This window comes from Bufo gargarizans, chromosome 3 (assembly GCF_014858855.1).
Source record: "Bufo gargarizans isolate SCDJY-AF-19 chromosome 3, ASM1485885v1, whole genome shotgun sequence".
NCBI classification, from domain to species: domain Eukaryota; kingdom Metazoa; phylum Chordata; class Amphibia; order Anura; family Bufonidae; genus Bufo; species Bufo gargarizans.
Window position 1 is genome coordinate 165,611,808 of NC_058082.1, and position 19,983 is coordinate 165,631,790.

The window sequence follows — 19,983 nt, forward strand, 5'->3', positions numbered from 1 at the left end:
GTGACCAGGCCAGTTGGTGTAAATAAACAGGTCTCTCTTTACTAAAATGAAGAATAGGAGTAGTAGTATCAAGGCACAATTCCAACAGCAATTCCACAGTGCAATTTATTCCTAATAGCAATGTATGGATGGATAACAACAATGATGGGGTTGTGGTATGCCTTTACCTTTCTAAAGTCTCTCTGCAGAACCTTAGTTTTTGGTATAGTTTCTGTAATTTATGGCTGAGGGGTACAGATAAAAGACATGGCTCAAAGTGTGGAGGGTACATTAGCAGTGTTCCCGCTCACAGCAGCAAAATCTCCCTCCGCCATAAATGTGCACAATACCTTGATGTCTGACCTTATAGTCTCCTTTTCCTGAACCACTATTGGCAGTATAAGAGCTTGCTTGAGTAGTTATAGTCTCAGAGACCAGCTTTGGAATATCCTAGCGATATGCCACCAATGTGTCAGAGGACACAACCCCTTTAAGTATAAGTACAACATGGCAATTCTGTGTCAAATCAATACCAGGGCAACAGGAAGCATTACCTGGTCTAAGTGTCTGTCCTTCATCAGTTCATATTCGTGTTGTAAGGTATGTTGGAAGAGTGTCCAGATGATTTGCTCAAATTCTGGATGGTCATGTAAGAGACTGTTGCATAGGCTCTGCAGCCTGAGGTAAGCCAGACGGTACACTGAGCAACACAAGAAGTAAACACCATTAATCTAAATTATCTTGTTTTAACTTGGAAACCTAAATGACATTAATTCATAGGACATCATATGTAACATACAAAATCACGATCAGTCACTTAACTATAAAACAACAGGCTTCCCAGCAAGGGTCAAAAAAAGCAAACAGATCTTGCTCAGAACGTCTTCTATTCCTATAAAGCTTGCAATACATTGTTAAACAATTTAGACCAATAAATGCACTCAGTTTATAATCTAAAGAAATGCAAAAATGCAATCCTTCACTTTTGGCCTCATGCACACGACCGTTGTTTCATTCCGTGTCTGTTGTTCCGTTTTTCGTGATTTTCTGCGGACCCGTTGACTTTCAATGGGTCCGTTGAAAACTCGGCTAATGCACAGTTTGTCATCCGCGTCCGTGATCCGTGGTTCCAGTCCATCAAAAAAATATAACCTGTCCTAATTATTATTATTTTTTTTACGGAAAACGGTTCGCGGACCCATTCAAGTGAACGGGGCTGTGAAAAAACGTGGAGGCACACAAGATTGTCATCCGCGTCCGTTTTTTTTCCCTATCATTTGCATGGCAAACTTGACTTAGACTTTTTTTTTTCCTTTCCATGTCTGGTGATCCTCCAAAAATAAAGGAAGACACACGGAAACAAAAATGGAAACGGATCATGGAACAACGGAACCCCATTTTGCGGAACGGAACACAACAACGGTCATGTGCATGAGGCCTTTCTCATACAAAAGACACATTTTCTGTGCTGGTGGAGGCAGTTATCAGACTACATGTACATGACCAGTAAGTGGTAGCCTGTCCGCTCAGCATGTGTAAAATAGCTTGGCATTTCTGGGTTTAGTCCTGGTTAATTTGATACCTTTTTTATAAAAAACGGAAAGTGAGGTAGATCTCTGCTGGGGCTGGGAAGCAGGTGCGCTCTGCCCATTTGTACTGGATGTTACGTGGACACTAGGGGCAGCACACTTGTGCACATTTCTCGTAGGTGAGAGGTAGCTGAAAGAGAGGATGCAAATATTAGTACATGAATATTCATAGGACAGCCTATTTTGTAAATTGTTTTGGATAGTGCCAACGAATTGACACTGCCACACAAAATCGGATCAAACAGATTGATTCATAACTCCTTTTTTCCCCACATATGTCTGCCATCTCCACCACTGACTGCACATAAAGCTATAGTGGCTCCAGAGCTAGTTTAAACAGGAGTAGAAACAGGGGGCATTGGTGACGAGTTCCCTTACCTAATTTAAACCTGACACTTGACCTTGGGCAATCAATTAGGCTTTTGGTGATATATTGCTTTCACCATGTTAAGAAAAATGCCATTAAACCCCATCACCTCCATTGCCTGAAAAAGCCATGGCCAATCCAAGTTGTCAAATGCCTTTTCTGCATCGACTAAAAACAATAGCTGCCCCTTTATTTTCTACTGTGCCATTTTGCCCAATCTATTAATAATATTACCTGTCTAATGTTCCCTTTCTCTGTTGATCATACAAGTGTATTACTGTAGTGCAGCGGCGGCATGAAGCGCACGGTGTCATAGCAACCAATGACGCCGTGCGCGCCTGCTCTCAGCAGGATGCCAGGCCGGGATACCACGGACCGCTCATGGCCGTGTGCATTCAGCCTTAGGAGGATTCCGAGGAGCAGTGACAATCTTTACTATCTATTTTTCTGAAAAGTTGTAAACCAGGTCCGGTAGTCTTGTTGAGAATTTGGAGACATAGTTAGTAAATACTTGGTTTGTGTCACATATTTGTGTTATATTACTTTCCGCTTCAGCCACTCTGTACAAAAAATGTTGCCGACCCCTGCACTAGAGCTTTGAACGTGTACAGTTCAAATACAATAGGAAACGCCTTACTTGTATTAAAAAATAACTGAGTCTTTTACATGCAAATAAAATGTATAATTCCTCTGTATAGGATTTAAAATACATATATAGATACATGTAGGTCATCTCAAGTAATCATAACCTTCTTAAAGGGATATGCACCAATATATATTGATGACCTATCCTTAGTATAGTCATCAATATTAGATCGGCAGGGGTCAGAGGGCCGTATGCTGTCCGCAAAAGTTAACTTGGCATCAGAAAATAAAAGCAGATTAGAAAAAAACATTTCCCCTGGCAGAATATGTTCATTCAGCATCCAATCCGCATTTTTTGCAGATCGGATGCTGGCCCATTCACTTCAATGGGGCCTTGTGCTCAGGGGTGCACCTAGCCTTTCTGCTGCCTGAGGCTAAACTGAAATGGCACCCCCCCCACCCCAAAATCCAATTTCTTAACCTAACCCCTTCCCTTCAGCCCATGGCCCTTCGGTTGGTTCCCCCTCCCCCCCCCCCCCCCCCCACCTGGTGCCTCACCTGCTTGTGCTGTCTGCACCCACATCAGTTAGCTTCCGAGGCCCCGCAAAAAAGACAGGACATGTCCTATTCTTGTCCGTTTTGCGGACAAGAATATGACATTTCTACAGAGGTTAAAAAATAAATGGTGGCATACATTCGGCCGGGATCCATGATTTGCGGACCGTAAAATACTTACGACTGCGTGCATGATCCCTTACACTTAGGGAGATTACTTGGACAAAAGCATGAGGACATTTCATTTTTATTTGTAATTATACACACTTCAATCACTTTTTCCACTCCCATGGAGAGGGGTGAGAATCCTACAGCACAGTTCTATTCATATGGCAGACAATGAACAACCTTTTATTTCACAGTAAAGGTCCTATTACACCTGCAGAATCTGCAGGAGATTTTCGGGGAAGGACACGTTCCTTCCCGGCAATCACCTGTTTGCTAGCGGAGGAGACCACTGCTATTACATACAGCGATCTCCTCCTCAGTATGGAGAGGAACGATCACTAATGCCATTGCTCTTCTTCATACTGAATCACTGTTTACCAACAGCAGAGTGCAGATTACATGGCACGATCTGCCGCCGACAAATGAGGATTTTCAAACCTGCTAAAAGATTCCACTCTTTCATCGGGTAAACGGTGGCAGTAATACACTGCCAGATAATTGCTAACGAGCGTTGATACTAACACTTAGCAATAATCTGAACGATTATCTTAAGCTGTATAAGGGCCTTAAAGGGGTATTCCCATGGGGGCATATCACTAGAGAGTGATGGCTGGACCGGGTTTTCCTGGGTCCGGCCACCACCGAGCACTCTCCCCATACAAGTGAATGGGCGTGCACTGCACTTGCACAGCCACTGCTCCCATTCATTTCTATGGGGCCAGCGCTCGGCTATTTTCCGGGCCCCATAGAAATGAATAGAGGGCGGCTGTGCGCCCTCCATCGTCTTTCCCAGCTCCGTTCTCGGTGTAGGTGCGGGTCTCAGAGGTGGGACCTGCACCTATCAGTCAACAGGGGAATATCCTAGCGATATGCCCCCATCGTCTGTGATTGAAAAACCCTTTTAAAGGATAGATATACAATGTAAGAATAGCTGGAGGGTACAAATCCCAGCAACCGTGCCAATCAGCAGGAGCTGCTGTGCCCAGAATCAGGCACTGTAACTTCACGGCTCCATTCACTGTACAGTGGCTGTGCCTTGTTACTGCAGTGCTGCCATTTAAGTAAATGGTTTCAATAAATAATTCAGACCCCTACAAACTCCCAGAAAACTCCTTTAATGTTCACTTTCTACTTACAGATCGGCTGCAGTAGGATTGTGTTGTGACGGCTGTGGTACTGTGCTTGGTATTTCAGGGTGATCTGTTCCCTCCCGATCTCTAGTTTGTCTGATCAGATCAAACAAAGGAGAATTCTAGAAGGAAAAAAAGAGAAAAAAAAACAAACAAACATTTATCTCTCTATAAAAACATTCCCATACATGCTACGAACTGATGATGATAATGTATAACTGCACAGACTAGTTGAGTACTGGGAACCATGAATAAAGTATTTACAATGCAACATACATAAAATCCACAAAAAAATAAATGATAAAAAAAAAAAAAATGTGTACTAGAATAATAATTAGACACTAGTCTTTAAAATGGAGTGTAACTTAAATATGATAAAAGTCCTTTCGTTTTATCACAGGATATTCTTTGAGGAACATATTCTCTTTAAATAAAGATAGGGCTGACTCATTTCCGGTTCTTGTCTGGGTGTAAAGTACATGATAGAAAACTGATAAGAGCAGCTCTTACGGGAACACATTTTCACTCAGTCAGACTAGGAACCTTGTAAGAAATTTATGATGGAGGCCTTCATATGATCTCATATTTAAACAAGAAATTCATTACGCCTGACCTGCCGAGAGATGGGAAAATGTTGGCACTTGTTGAAGAACAGAAAATAAGACCCTTCTTTATTTATCCAGAGGTTCTTTGGGTCATTTATGATGTTATTCACTCTGGTCTGTATTTATGTCAGCTTGGTGGACATAGATGTATTTGTTGGCAGAACCAGCCAATTTTGGTGGGATATGGACATATTTAAATATTCATGGTTGGCTGATTTACTTCTCCCTAAGAATAGACACACAAGGAAATTTGGCCGCCTCCTTGACGTGAACCAGTCATGAGGTTCGTGCTGCCCTAAACATGGTCAGCATGAAAAATACACAGGTTATTCATCACAAAAAAAAATCTCTATTCTGAAATGATGTGGTGTGTCAGAGTAGATTCATTAAAACTGGAGTAAAGGAAACTGGCTTAGCAACCAATCAGATGCCACCTTTCAATTTTAAAAGCTCCCTTGAAAAATAAAAGATGGAATATGATCGGCTGCTATGGGCAACTAAGCCACTTTTCCTTTACACCAGTTTTGATAAATCTCCCCCATAGTGTTACAAAGAGGGACACAGGGAGAAGTGTCCTTAAGCTTCTTCTCACCTGGCTTGATTGATTGGTCTCTCCACAGGGAAAGCCCTGTCCATCAAGCTGGGAGGAGGTGCCCAGAGGACTCTTCACCATGTGCCCAGCTCTTTTTAAAAAAAAAATTCCTCTTAAAAACTGCAGAATTTCAGAGTAACACATAGTTCTTTGTAAGAGGGAGCATGTCTCTCCTTAAGCGGTCAATGGTCAGAATGGCATGTAAATGGCGGGTTTACAAGGGGCAACTGTCAGGTCGATTAACATGAACAAATGATGATGCTAACGCTTGTTTCTGATATACGACCTGTGTAAAGGTGCTGCAGATCACCCAATGAACGAGCAAAGCATCAGGGGAAATGATCATTTAGGTGGAAACATATATCATAGTTTTGGGGTAGCAGATTGTGCTGTGTAAACAGGGATCAGCTGCCCAAAAACAATAAATCTGTATGAGGACGAGAGATGTCAGTATCCATTGCTTATCCCCATACAGTAGAGGTGATCGCTGCAAATAAATCCAGGTCTTTACGGTACTCATGACAAGTTAGGGTATATACATAAAGCCTAATACAAAATGGCTCACAATCACTGATGGGAAAACACAGACGTGTGAATTAGGCTTTAGGGTACAGCCACAGGAGAGAAAGAATTATGGTGAATATATACCTTCTCTACTTTTTTTCAATCCACTCATGGTTTTAGCTTTAACCTCTGCATAAAAAACCTGAGCATGTGGCAGTCCCCTCACAGTCACGTCCCCTAATCTCCCAATAAAGCAGCCTCCTCAGGTGAACAGACTGTGCAGGTTTACATCAAAGGGGAGAGGGAAACAATACCAATACCACAAATTAAGGTGGCGGCTTGGCTCCAGGCTAAACTAAAACAACGGGCATGTATAAACTGAAATGCACCATTCGAGTTTCTACCTTCGGGAGGGTAGAGAGGCCACCACACACACAGATTCTTGATGAGATCTGCCGATATTAATGTATATGGGCATCTTTAGATGCAACGAAGCTCACTGTAAAATACTGGTGGGTCAGCTTCTAAACAGTCAACTGCTTTCTGAGAAATTATATACGCATCTAAAAATGGAAAAATCAACTGACTAACCACATAACTAATTTATACTGCCACGTATTACACTGACCCCTCATCATACAGCACATGGTTCCAACAGTCACATAGTTTCAGACGCTGCATGGCTACTGTGTCCACATGTGACAGGAGCAGATCTGAGGGCAGCTGAAATCAATGCTAATATGTCCCTCATTTAGGTACAGGGCTTTGTCTGTTCATGCTAAATGTATCATCCTAAACAAGATCTGAAGTGCAGAACTATACAGAACCACGGAAAATACTAAATAGATGGTTTAGAGCAATCCATATGAACAACCTGCATCTTGTAAAGGGTACGATAGAAATGACACTTTGGTACTGATCCGAAGTCATAACCTGTCTTAGTGTAAGGTCACACGGTCAGGTTTCCTGGTGTAATTCCAGAAGCCAGAACCAGGAGTGAATTCTAAAAAGAGAAGTCGCCTCTGTCCTTTATATTTTCCTTTTATGATCCACTCCTGATACGACTTCTCTTTTTTCAATTCATTTCTGGTTTTGCCAAAATCAGGTGTGAATCATAGGAGAAGAGACAGTGTTAAAGGAGTTATCCGAGTATTTTTTTGGTTCTATGTTCCTAACTAAGCAAATGTAACAGCTTTCCAATTCATTCACTTTATCTCCAGGGGCTGGTTTCTCAGATTTCACTGAGGGTCACATGACCTGTGATGTCAGCTTCTCTCCCTGCTCTGATAAAGGTCGTTTACAAGCCTGTAAACGAGAGTCACTGTTCTGGCCATGCCCCCCCCCCCCTTCACTGCCGTCTACTCTCTGCTAGGATTCTTAACCCCTTCAGCTGCACAGCTCTGCAGGCAGTGAGGAGACTATGCTGGGCACTGGAGTTGACATACTAGAGAGAGCATTGCACAAGAAGGTAGGGGGAAGATCCTGTGTGTATTAGCAGTGTCATTATACAGCTGGGACATGTAGTTCTACACTTACAAGTTGCTGTTTTCTCCCAGCACTCAGGGCAGCTCTTGTATCCACTCCCTTAGCAGTGTCATTATACAGCTGGGACTTGTAGTCCTACACATACAACATGCTGCAGAGTCTCCCAGCAGTCAGACATGTCACTCAAGGCAACTCTTGTATTCACTCCCTTAGCAGAGCAGGGGGAGGGGCAGAGCTTGTTTTTATTGCATGTAAACAAAAGGCCAGAAAAGAACCGGGGAAATAAGGAAATATACAGGGTGGGCCATTTATATGGATACACCTTAATAAAATGGGAATGGTTGGTGATATTAACTTCCTGTTTGTGGCACATTAGTATATGTGAGGGGGGAAACTTTTCAAGATGGGTGGTGACCATGGCGGCCATTTTGAAGTCGGCCATTTTGAATCCAACTTTTGTTTTTTCAATAGAAAGAGGGTCATGTGACATCAAACTTATTGGGAATTTCACAAGAAAAACAATGGTGTGCTTGGTTTTAACGTAACTTTATTCTTTTATGAGTTATTTACAAGTTTCTGACCACTTCTAAAATGTGTTCAATGTGCTGCCCATTGTGTTGGATTGTCAATGCAACCCTCTTCTCCCACTCTTCACACACTGATAGCATTTCTCCTGCGGTGTTGCTAGCACAGGCTTCCAGTATCCGTAGTTTCAGGTGCTGCACATCTTCACAAAGATACGAGATGTGCAGCACCTAAAACTACGGATACTGGAAGCCTGTGCTAGCAACACCGCAGGAGAAATGCTATCAGTGTGTGAAGAGTGGGAGAAGAGGGTTGCATTGACAATCCAACACAATGGGCAGCACATTGAACACATTTTAGAAGTGGTCAGAAACTTGTAAATAACTCATAAAAGAATAAAGTTACGTTAAAACCAAGCACACCATTGTTTTTCTTGTGAAATTCCCAATAATTTTGATGTGTCACATGACCCTCTTCCTATTGAATAAACAAAAGTTAGATTCAAAATTGCCGACTTCAAAATGGCCACCATGGTCACCACCCGTCTTGAAAAGTTTCCCCCCTCACATATACTGTGCCACAAACAGGAAGTTAATATCACCAACCATTCCCATTTTATTAAGGTGTATCCATATAAATGGCCCACCCTGTATATATATTTTTTTTGCATAAAACTTGCTTAGCTCAGTTATATATCAGATTTTCAGTGCTATATTTTTTTTCATAACTCTGACAACCCCTTTAAGGGCAGATACTTCTCCACTTTTTAAAATTCACTCCTGGTTTTCGCTTCGAAAACTGCATAAAAAAAGTGTCAGCACCCTTACCCTTAAAGGGCTAGTCTCACTTCAGCAAATGGCATTTATCATGTAGAGAAAGTGAATACAAACCACTTACTAATGTATTGTGATTGCCCATATTGCCTCCTTTGCTGGCTAGACTAATTTTTTCATCACATTATACACTGCTCGTTTCCATGGTTTACAACCACCCTGCCATACATCACCGGTGGCCGTGCTTGAACACTATAGGAAAAAGTACCGGCCTACATGCGCTCCTATGGTCGCAGCCACCAGAAAGGCCAGAGCTTTTTTCTATAATGCGCAAGCACGACCACCACTGCTAGATTGTAGGGTGGCTGTAACCATGGAAACAAGCAGTGTATAAAATGATGGAAAAATGAATCCAGCCAACAAAGGAAGCAATATGGACAATCACAATACATTAGTAAGTGCCTTGTTTTAACTTCCTCCACATGGTAAATGCCACTTGCTGAAATGAGAGAACCCTTTTAAGGTGTCTTCATATGCGGCAGATTTTGTGGTAGAAAATTCTGCGACTGAAAATCAATTCTTTTTACCTGAATGGTGCTTGCAGAAATCCATGTCCTTGCTGCCCCATTGAAATTAATGGAACCGATTTTCAGTCGCAGAATTCTCTGCCACAAAATCTGCCGCGTGTAAAGGCACCCTTATACCCTAAAGCCCCAATTCAAATACATATTTTGCTAGGCGGGGTAAGGAAAGTTAATCCTAACCTAGCAATATAAGGATATTTCCAAGTGGAAAACCACCATTAATACCCTAGGTTTGTAATGCCCATGGTGACCAGGGAAGGTTTGTCAGACAAATTACAGTAACATTTGACTATTTTGGACCCCAAGCAATAAAAAAAAAAAAATTGAGGCATTAATAGAAAACTATCTAAAGCCGGGAGCAAAGTTCTAAGTAAATTTGCTTCCTGGTTCATAGGTATTTATCCAGTTGTGGGTTAAATTCTCGAAAAAGGGAATGTATAGAATATCAATAGGATTCAATATATCAAGTCAGTTCATAAACAATGGTCTATATAGGATGTTAGACAAAAAATGGTGTCCCACCTCTTGTAGAGAGCTTTGGCTGCATGTATTCTGACTCTCGTGAGAGTTTAAAGAGAATCTGTCATCAACTTTATTCTGCTAATATTAGGTGGTTAATGAGAACCAGCAGTACAACCATTGCAGAATGGACCTGGAAAGAGTCACGACCACCGGAGAAGAGTCATGGTTATTCATGAGTTCTTGCTCTTTGCACACCTGATGATTTGCACTGCTCTCCTAGGGAGAAAACTTAGCAGAGAATTACTAGTCTTCAGCAGGTGGGCCTATGAGATGGTGCTTAGGAATAACCATGACTCTTTGCAGGCCGGTGTGACTCTTTTCCAGGCCTGGGCTGCGATGGTTATACTGCTGATTCTTGGCAACCACTTAATATTAGCTCATAAGTGGCAGACCGCTGAAATTGGCATGTCTGTCACTACTTTACGCTGCCCTCAGTGAGGGTAGCACAGAGTTGATGACAGGTTCCTTTTCGGTAACCATCCTATAATACCCTGTGTGTTACCAGAAGCAGTAGGGGTAGAATTTAGCAATGACTAAATGTATCTTTGTTTCTCAGTGCACTTCACTACTATTAACATGGTAATTCGGCTACGTATTCATAAACTGGCTTTACTATCCACGGAGGTGAAAAGCCTGAATAAGCAGGAGGAAACTGATCTCCATTTGTTAAGCCCCTGCACCATGTTCTGATCTAGAACAATGCCATTGCTAAATAAATGCAGTCACATACAAGTGATCACAGGCTTCACTCCCACACAGTTTATATACATTGCTCTCATATGCTAAAGATGCCCTACAGAAACTGTGACATATACTGGAATTGTTTCCATCTTACATATTCATTAACAGAAGTGTCTTTCACTAGGAGAGGTGACTGGAGGCTATAGCGTCAACCTATGATCTCATGCACACAACAGTGTGCCTGCTGTGGCTGTATTGCGGCCCACAAACACTTGAATGGGTCCACAATATGCAAGATACAGTGCAGAACGGAGGCACGGCACGGTTTTCAGTCCGTGTCTCAGCACCAAAAAAAGTAGTGCTTATACAACTCTTCTGAGGTGTGGACTGTTAGATGCGGATCGCGAACCCCATTCAAGTGAACGGGTCTGCATTCGCAGACCGTGGGCACGCGGTCAGTGCCCATGCAATGTGGACCACAATTTGCGGTCCGCACCATGGGCAAGGCTGGCACACGGTCGTGTGCATGAGGCCTATTTCATAGATCTACACCTACTTCCTGCAATACGCCTTAATTTTACCTGCCATGGATGTTGTGAGCAGACACGCTTGAACTTTCTCGAGAGTTAATTTGAGGAAGGTGAATGGATAACATTGCATGTCAATAATGAGGAACATACATTAGTACATAACTTTATGGTTCCTGGTTTTACACAGAAATAGTTCATTGCATCTTACAGAAAGTAACAATATATTGCCACATATACTCAGGAGGATAGATAGGCCATTAATTCAAAAAGGACCAGAAAACCCTTTTTAACTCGTTCACATGAAGACTTTAGCCGGAAAAAGGACCAGAAGAATCCATTTGAGGATCTGTTGACGGGGAGACTTTAGTCAGTGGAATTTGGCGCAGATTCAATGCCAAAAGCGATCTGAGGCTGTGCAGAAACCATCCCCCATTGTTTTCAAGTGTTGCAATCAAAAAAAATAAAATAAAAATGTCATGATGATGGTCATAATTTCTCTCCCACAGATTTTGATCCTTCACAAAGGAAGTGAGTAAGGAGTCTGCTCATTTTTGCACTGGTTACTAACTTATAACTAACCATACTAAAGATTCTGTTAGACCAGGATATCTATACAAAAATAATGAAAAAATCTGGTATATTTGTGTATATGTACAGTGTACATTTTACATATCAGGACATTTAAAAAAAATCTGTTCCTTGGAAGGTCTTAAAATCATGCAATTACAACCTCAGATGAACTATGAACACATGATAAATTACAATGTGTTATTTAAATATTATATTTATATTATATTGTATATATACATAATATAAAAATACAGATGTTGCGTGTGAAAAATTAAAGGGGTTGTCTGGTTTGAGGATGACACTGGACAACCCTCAGGATCAAGCTGCAATGAAATTACGGGTAAGTACTTATCTGCCAGGTCCCGTGCCTCCACTCCAATTCTCCCGGCTAGGCTCTACTTACCTGGTTTCAGTGGTGACGTCACAACACGTAACCAGTGGAGTCAGTCACTGACATCTTCTGAATCACTGCTGAGGCCGGTCATTGGGTGCAGCGGTCATGTGTCGTTGACATGACATCTCCACTGCAGGCAGGTAAATAAAGGCCGTCCAGAAGAACTAGAACAGCGGTGAGGGATGTTGCAGGCAAGTACTGTACTTGCCCATTCCTCATTGCAGCTTGATCCAGAAGTTTTGGCAGTTTGCCAATCTGGAGCATTCAGGTGTGTTTTAACACAATGCCAAGGAAGAAATACATCAGCAATGATCTTAGAGAAGCAATTGTTGCAGCAATCTAGAAAGGGTTATCAGGCCATTACCAAACAAAGTCTATCATTCTACAGTGAGAAAGATAATTCACAAGTGGAATACTTAATTCAAGACAATCTTCCCAGGAGTGGACATCCCAGCAAATTCACCCCAAGGACAGAGCATGCAATGCTCAGATGTAGCTCTTGGGATTTTTTGCAATTTATCTAAAGGCTGCATTAGACAGCCAGATCAGGCAGGCGATTGTTGGAAGGGAAGCGTTCCTTCCCAGCAATCGCCTGCTCTTAGCGGAGGAGGCCGCTGATATTACATGCAGCAATCTCCTCCACAGAAAGGGGGAGGAGCGATCATTATGCCATCGCTTGTCCCCATGCTGTCTAGTTGTTTGCCGGCAGATCGTGATTACACAGCATGATCTGCCACCGGCAAACGATTTTTTAACGAGTAATCGGTAGTAGTATTAGACTGTCAGATCATTAACGATGAACTGGCCGACAACTGGCCAGTCTTATACAGGCTTAAGACTTTAAAGGCCTCAGCATGTTAACTGTTTACTTCATGACCGTACAATAAGAAAAAGACTAAGCAAGTATGGCTTGTTTGGAAGGGTTACCAGGAGAAAGCCTCTGCTTTCTAAATGGAAACATAGAATGTGTCGGCAGATAAGAACCATTTGGCCCATCTAGTCTGCCCAATATACTGAATCCTATGAATAGTCCCTGGCCCTATCTTATATGAAGGATAGCCTTATGCCTATCCCATGCATGCTTAAACTCCTTCACTGTATTTGCAGCTACCACTTCTGAGGAAGGCTATTACATGCATCCACTACTCTCTCAGTAAAGTAATACTTCCTTATAATACTTTTAAACCTTTGCCCCTCTAATTTAAAACTGTGTCCTCTTGTGGTAGTTTTTCTTCTTTTAAATATGCTCTCCTCCTTTACCGAGTTGATTCCCTTTATGTATTTAAAAGTTTCTATCATATCCCCTCTGTCTCGTCTTTCTTCCAAGCTATACATATTAAGGTCTTTTAACCTTTCCTGGTAAGTTTTATCCTGCAATCCATGTACTAGTTTAGTAGCTCTTCTCTGAACTCTCTCTAGAGTATCTATATCCTTCTGGAGATATGGCCTCCAGTACTGCGCACAAGACTCCAAATGAGGTCTCACTAGTGTTCTGTACAGCGGCATAAGCACTTCACTCTTTCTACTGCTTATACCTCTCCCTATACATCCAAGCATTCTGCTGGCATTTCGTGCTGCTCTATTACATTGTCTTCCCACCTTTAAAGCGAACCTTTCACCTCATTTTCACTTTATAAACTAGCAACAGTACCTTTATAGATTATCTTGAGTGTGTTGTTATCCATGTTAGTGCCGCTTTCCTGCGCTGTTTATTCATAAAAATATCGTCTTATAAAGTTCAAATTTCGTGCTCCAACAGTCAAGCAACAAGTCAAGGGGGTAGCCCTTCCCTCTCCTCTGGCCGTACCGCCCCTGCCCTAACGCCGCCTCTATGCGCTGTAATTGACAGCCGGCACAGCGCTTGTGAATCCTGAGCATGCGCCGTCCTCCTCCTCCGCTTGATCCAGTCTTTCTTTCGGACACAAGCGCGATCCTGTAACAGAATCGCGCATGCGCCGTCCGCAATCCCTGCCTGTCTGCTCTCCTGTCTGCGCATGCGCGACTCTGTTACAGGATCGCGCTTGTGTCTGAAAGAAAGACTGGATCAAGCGGAGGAGGAGGATGGCGCATGCGCAGGATTCACAAGCGCGGTCCCGGCGACTGTGCCGGCTGTCAATTACAGCGCATAGAGGCGGCGTTAGGGCAGGGGAGGTACGGCCAGAGGAGAGGGAAGGGCTACCCCCTTGACTTGTTGCTTGACTGTTGGAGCACGAAATTTGAACTTTGAAAGACTATATTTTTATGAATAAACAGCGCAGGAAAGCGGCACTAACATGGATAACAACACACTCAAGATAATCTATAAGGTACTGTTGCTAGTTTATAAAGTGAAAATGAGGTGAAAGGTTCGCTTTAAGTCTTCTGAAATATCTACTCCTAAATCCCTTTCCTCAGATACTGAGGTCAGGACTGTGTCAAATATTCTATATTCTGCCCTTGGGTTTTTACGCCCCAGGTGCATTATCTTGCACTTATCCACATTAAATTTCAGTTGCCAGAGTTCTGACCATTCTTCTAGTTTTCCTAAATCCTTTTCCATTTGGCGTTTCCCTCCAGGAACATCAACCCTGTTACATATCTTTGTGTCATCAGCAAAAAGACAAACCTTACCATCGAGGCCTTTTGCAATATCACTTATGAAGATATTAAACAAAATTGGTCCCAGTACAGATCCCTGTGGAATCCCACTGGTAACATGACCTTGTTTTGAATATTCTCCATCGACTACAACCCTCCATTGACTAGCAGGACGGTTTAAGTTTCCAAAGTTGCATCTGAACAAACCACAAGACTTCCGCAACAATGTTCTCTGGACAAATGAGACCAAAGTGGAGATGTTAGGCCATAATGCACAGCGCCATGTTTACAGAAAACCAAAAACAGCATCAGCACAAACACTTCATACTGACTGTCAAATCTGGTGGTGGAGGGGTGATAATTTGGGCTTGTTTTGCAGTCACAGGATCTGGGCACCTAGCAGTCATTGAGTTGGCAATCTATTCAAAAGCTAAAGCTGGGTCATGCAACAGGACAATGATCCCAATCATACCAGCAAATCTACAACAGAATGGAAAAAAAGAAGAAGAAAAGAATCAAGGTGTTGCAGTCGCCCAGTTAAAGTTAAGAGCTCAACCCAAACTGACATACTGTTCCGGGACCTTAAGAGAGATGTGCACACACGCAAAAGCCCACAAACGTAAATAAACTGAATCAACACTGTAAAGAAGAATGGGCCAACAGTGTGAGAGACTGAAAAAAGTCATACAGAAAATGATTACTTCAAGTTACGGAAGTTATTGGTGCTAAAATTGGTTCTACAAGCTACCGATTCATGGGGTGTACTTAGTTTTTCGCACGTCATTTCCATTTTGGCTTATTTTTTGTTGAATACATAATGAATTTGTGGAATCTGCTGTGTGTTGTTATTCATCTGATGTTGTATTCACCTCATTTTAATACATTCTAAGGACCAGATGTCTTTTCTCAGTATGTCCCGATTCGTAAAACCATTGAAATCAAAGAGGGTGTAATTTGCATACTCGACCCCAAAAAAATAATTTAAAAATTAAATAATGCATCAAGTAGTTGTTGGAATTGAATAAAAGTTTGTGTGTGTGAATGTAAGGATTAGCGTTGAGTGAACCTTCGAATTCTAGGTTTTACAGAATCCATCACGTAATTCAATGCCGTGATGCCGCATAATAAAAGTGTATGGCAAGCAGAACGGAAACCTCGGGGCTGGCCATACACTTGTATAATGCGGCATGCCAGCATTGAATTACGTGATGGATTCAGTGAAAACAGAATCCATCACATAATTCACTTGAACCCCGAAAGTGCCAAAAGGCAGGTTCACTCAACTCTAGTAATGATGATATATGTAATTGCAATACTAGAGACAAAGGATAACTTTATTGTTGAAAATTGTACAATTGAAAGGAGGCTTATAAGACCCTGTTGGAACGGTTCTAGCATGGACAAGATGAGATCAATATGCCCACAAATGTTGCACCTGGGCCTGTAGATCCTGCATACTTGTAGGTTCCCAAAGCTGGTGTCCCAGTTGGTCTCATAAATGCTCAATAAGTTGGGCAATAAATCTGGCGAATGGGCAAGCCAAGGAAGGGCCGCAATCTGTGCTGACATTTCCAGGAAACTCTTTCTTTGAATCAAATCGTTTTTATTGAAACAATAGCCGTAGGACATCATAAAAACAATACAGCCTTTCCGCATCATATCCACCACATGGAATCAATATACAACAGTATCCATATAAATACTGTTAAGGAAATTATCCAGCTTCTACTATGGATATAAAAGTGATTTTCATTTTATCTGTATACATGATATAATTTGCTGACATTTGAAAAGAAAACTATAGAAGAAGTGAACTGTGTGTGTTAAGATAAGATAACATTTGTACTACTCCTTGTAATTTTGCCTCTTTTGCTTAAAATTCTAAACCCATTAGTTAACACATTTTTTGTAAAGTGAAACTTGAAAAATAACTAACCAATCAATAGATGGATTCAAAAGCCATTATTGAAATGTCTGTAAACCAATCATGTTTTACTTTGAGGGGTTACACCCTGTGAACTGTGTATAAATAAAGGGTGCAGGACACTTTCACTTTAGGGTCCTGACAAGGTTTTGAACTATACTCAGACTTCTGTCATTTTCCTCCGTCGACGTCATTCACCTGAACACGAGGCAACGATCATCACGTGGCTGACCTTTGGCCTGCCACAACATTTTCTGGTGGAGACTGCGGGCACCATAACAACACTCCTAGCTGCAGATCGCGACACGGAGACCAGGACCCAGGAAGACCGCGGTAAGTAACCCATTGTGTTACTACCTGTCTCCTGAGCTCTGCTCGCTGTTCTGCAGTGTGGTGTGTGAACGTGGTGCCTGTACCGTGTTCTGGTGAATGTAATATTTCCCCTATATGTGCTAAACTGTCTTTAGGCGTATGAATGCACGAATGTGTGAGTGGCTGAGATAAGCTGAATCTTGGAGGGGTCTGTCCCTGCTCCTCCTGAGCCAAGCTGAAAGTCTAGAGCTCGCTGACTGGCTTGTCCGGTCCCTGTCTCTGGAGGCCTCTGGTTCTGGTGGAGACAGGGTTGACAGACCTATACTGGAGGAGGCTGTGAGAAGTGGCAGTGTATAAAGCTGTCCAGTAAGTTTGGATAGGGGCCCTGCAGTTCCTTGTTGGTACCTGAAAAGGCGCCTGAGGTCAGGGGTTGTTCCAATGTTATGTCATACTGTGTGGTTTCACATGTACTGAGTGCCTGCTGATATTGTGTGAGGAAGAATTACTGCATTGCTGCCAATTCCTGTGCTGTACAGTGTATACATGCGTGGGTATTATGATTCCAGTTTGGATTGGGTGGTTGCAGTTATAATCATTTGGATTGCAGTATTTGTTTGCTTCCTGTGCCATAGAAAGAACGAAGAGGGGTTTAAGGGGTTTCCAGTGAGTAACCCCAGAGAGGACGTGTGAGTTACTCTGTGTGAGGGCAAGACTATATTGTAGTATTGCCAGACCAGTGGATAGTGCTGCCTCGGAAGTGTGCCCACAGCACCACTGGTAGGAAAATTGGTGCCGCCTCGGAAGTGTGTCCACGGCACCAATAGTAGTGCCGCCTCGGAAGTGTGTCCACGGCACTACTGATAGTGCTGCCTCGGAAGTGTGTCCACAGCACTGTTGTAATTCACCAGGTGTGTGAGTACCTGGATAGTGAATTACAAGGAGCCACCCACGGGATGGGGGCTACACAGAGTAAGCGTTCCTCTGAGAAGGGAGCAGAGAAATGGGTCTCTGCAATTGATATTATGCAATGCGCAAAGGGCACTGAAGCAACCAAAGACTGTAGACAAATGCTAAAGAAATTAGGAGCAGGTGTGAATGGAACATTGGATGAACCAGTATGGCAGAAATTTCTTACAAATTTTAAGGGGTGGTTGGAAGACCATAACAAATATGACCAGGCCACAATGTGGTATGATGTAGCCCAGGGAATGACTTTGACTGCCCATAAGGCAAAAGACACTGACAAAGGGACTATGTATGAAATATGGGATGAAATTAAATTGCCTACAAAAGAATTAAACATCCCTTCTGAAGTACGGTGTATTATCCCCCATAACCCACAAAAATCTCTCCCTCCCACAGCACCACCTCCATATAAAAGCCCGGAGGGGTGGACTTGTCCTAATTGTGGACAACAGAACCCAGACACAAGAGTGAGATGCTCAGCCTGTGGGGGGTCCAAGCCACACTCTCGTGTGGGCTTATACCCATTAGTCAATAAGACCCTCCCCACAGTGAAAGCTGGGCAACTGGAAACACATGATTATGAGGTCTATAGGCCATGGACTCCTAGTGAGTTACTGGCTATGTGTAATACTTTGCCAGACCCCCGTACTGTCCCCAGTACTTTCCTTCGTAAATTGGAAAGTATCCAGACCGCATATAAAGCCACTTGGGCGGATCTGGAGAGTCTTCTAGAGACTAAAGGAGGGGAAGTACTTAAGAATCAAATGATGGCAAAAGCCCCTGGTACTGTCCCAGTGGATAAGGCCACAGACCAGTCAGGCCAGGAATTTATCATGGCCCTTAAACCCTGGGTAAAAGAGCAACAGGACAATCAGACTGACACTTTTATGATGCAAACACAAGACGCTAAGCAGACTGTAGCTGACTATGCCACAGCTTTAGAACAGCTCTGGCTTGACTATGGGTATGAGACAGGAGACAGTAAGGACATGAGACTACTAAAACATACATTCATGTCTGGATTAAAAGCACCCATACAGGATGCGGTGAAGAAGGCTCGCCCTGATTGGCGGACCTGCCAGTTCCCTGACCTAGTGGCCATAGCAAAGGGAGCTGAGCTAGACTTACAAAATAAAAAGAAGCCAATAATGGCTAACCAACCTTTTAAACCTAAGGGCAGGTTTCACGAAAGAATACCAGGTGGGGATCAGTCTCCACGTAACTGGGACCAAGTAACATGCTGGAATTGTGGGAAAAAAGGGCATTTTTCAGTCAAATGTCCCCGGAGAGGTCAGGCTACTGCCCGGACCTCTCAATGAAGTGACGGCAATCCTGTGAGTTCCCTCAACGTTAACTACCCCCTTGACGCAATCCCAGGTCCACAACTAATCATCACATCCACATGTGAGGACACAGGGAATTCAATTGACTTTTTGGTAGACACAGGAGCAGCCCATACCCTAATACAAGAAAAATATGTGCCTGAGGAGCTTATCTCTTCAGATTACATCTACTGTCAAGGGGTTGAGGGGACAACTGTTAAACTCCCACTAACAAAGCCTGTAAAACTTAATATTCATGATGCTGCATCTATTGTCACGCGTGTGTTGGTAAGCTCAGATAGTCCATACAATTTGCTGGGGACTGACGTACTCAGTGCCATGAGGGCATCTGTGGATTTCTCTTCAGGAAAACCCCAAATTACAGCCCCTGTGTCTGAAGAGACTTTGTGTGCACTTATGTACTTAATGACATTTAGTGCCCCCTCTGCCTCTCAGAATACACCCCCAGATTGGCTGTCTGAAGTGCCATCACATTTGTGGGCAACTTCCAAGACAGATGTGGGCAGACTACCAGTAACTCCGGTGGTTGTGCAGCTGAAACCTGGCATTAAGCCGCCATGTGTGCGTCAGTACCCATTAAATTCTTCACAGGAAGATGCCATTGCAAATGATCTGGAAGAGCTGTTGGGGAAAGGGTTAATAATCCCTATAAAAAGCCCCTTTAATACACCCCTATTTCCTGTAAAGAAGAAACAGACTGTGAAGGGTCAGCCTCCAGTCTAT

General features: G+C 42.8%; 1 protein-coding gene across 3 annotated transcripts in view; it reads right to left on the minus strand.

Moving 5' to 3' along the window:
- The window catches only part of RB1 (RB transcriptional corepressor 1), a 286,970-nt gene that overhangs the window by 23,889 nt on the left and 243,098 nt on the right, over positions 1-19,983 (minus strand). For all 3 annotated transcript variants that reach the window (XM_044288473.1, XM_044288474.1, XM_044288472.1), the window contains exons 18-20: positions 4,380-4,495; positions 1,562-1,698; positions 534-679 (exon numbers count right to left, since the gene is read on the minus strand). In XM_044288473.1, coding sequence (XP_044144408.1) covers positions 534-679; positions 1,562-1,698; positions 4,380-4,495 — 399 coding nt within the window. The remainder of the gene's footprint in view (positions 1-533; positions 680-1,561; positions 1,699-4,379; positions 4,496-19,983) is intronic.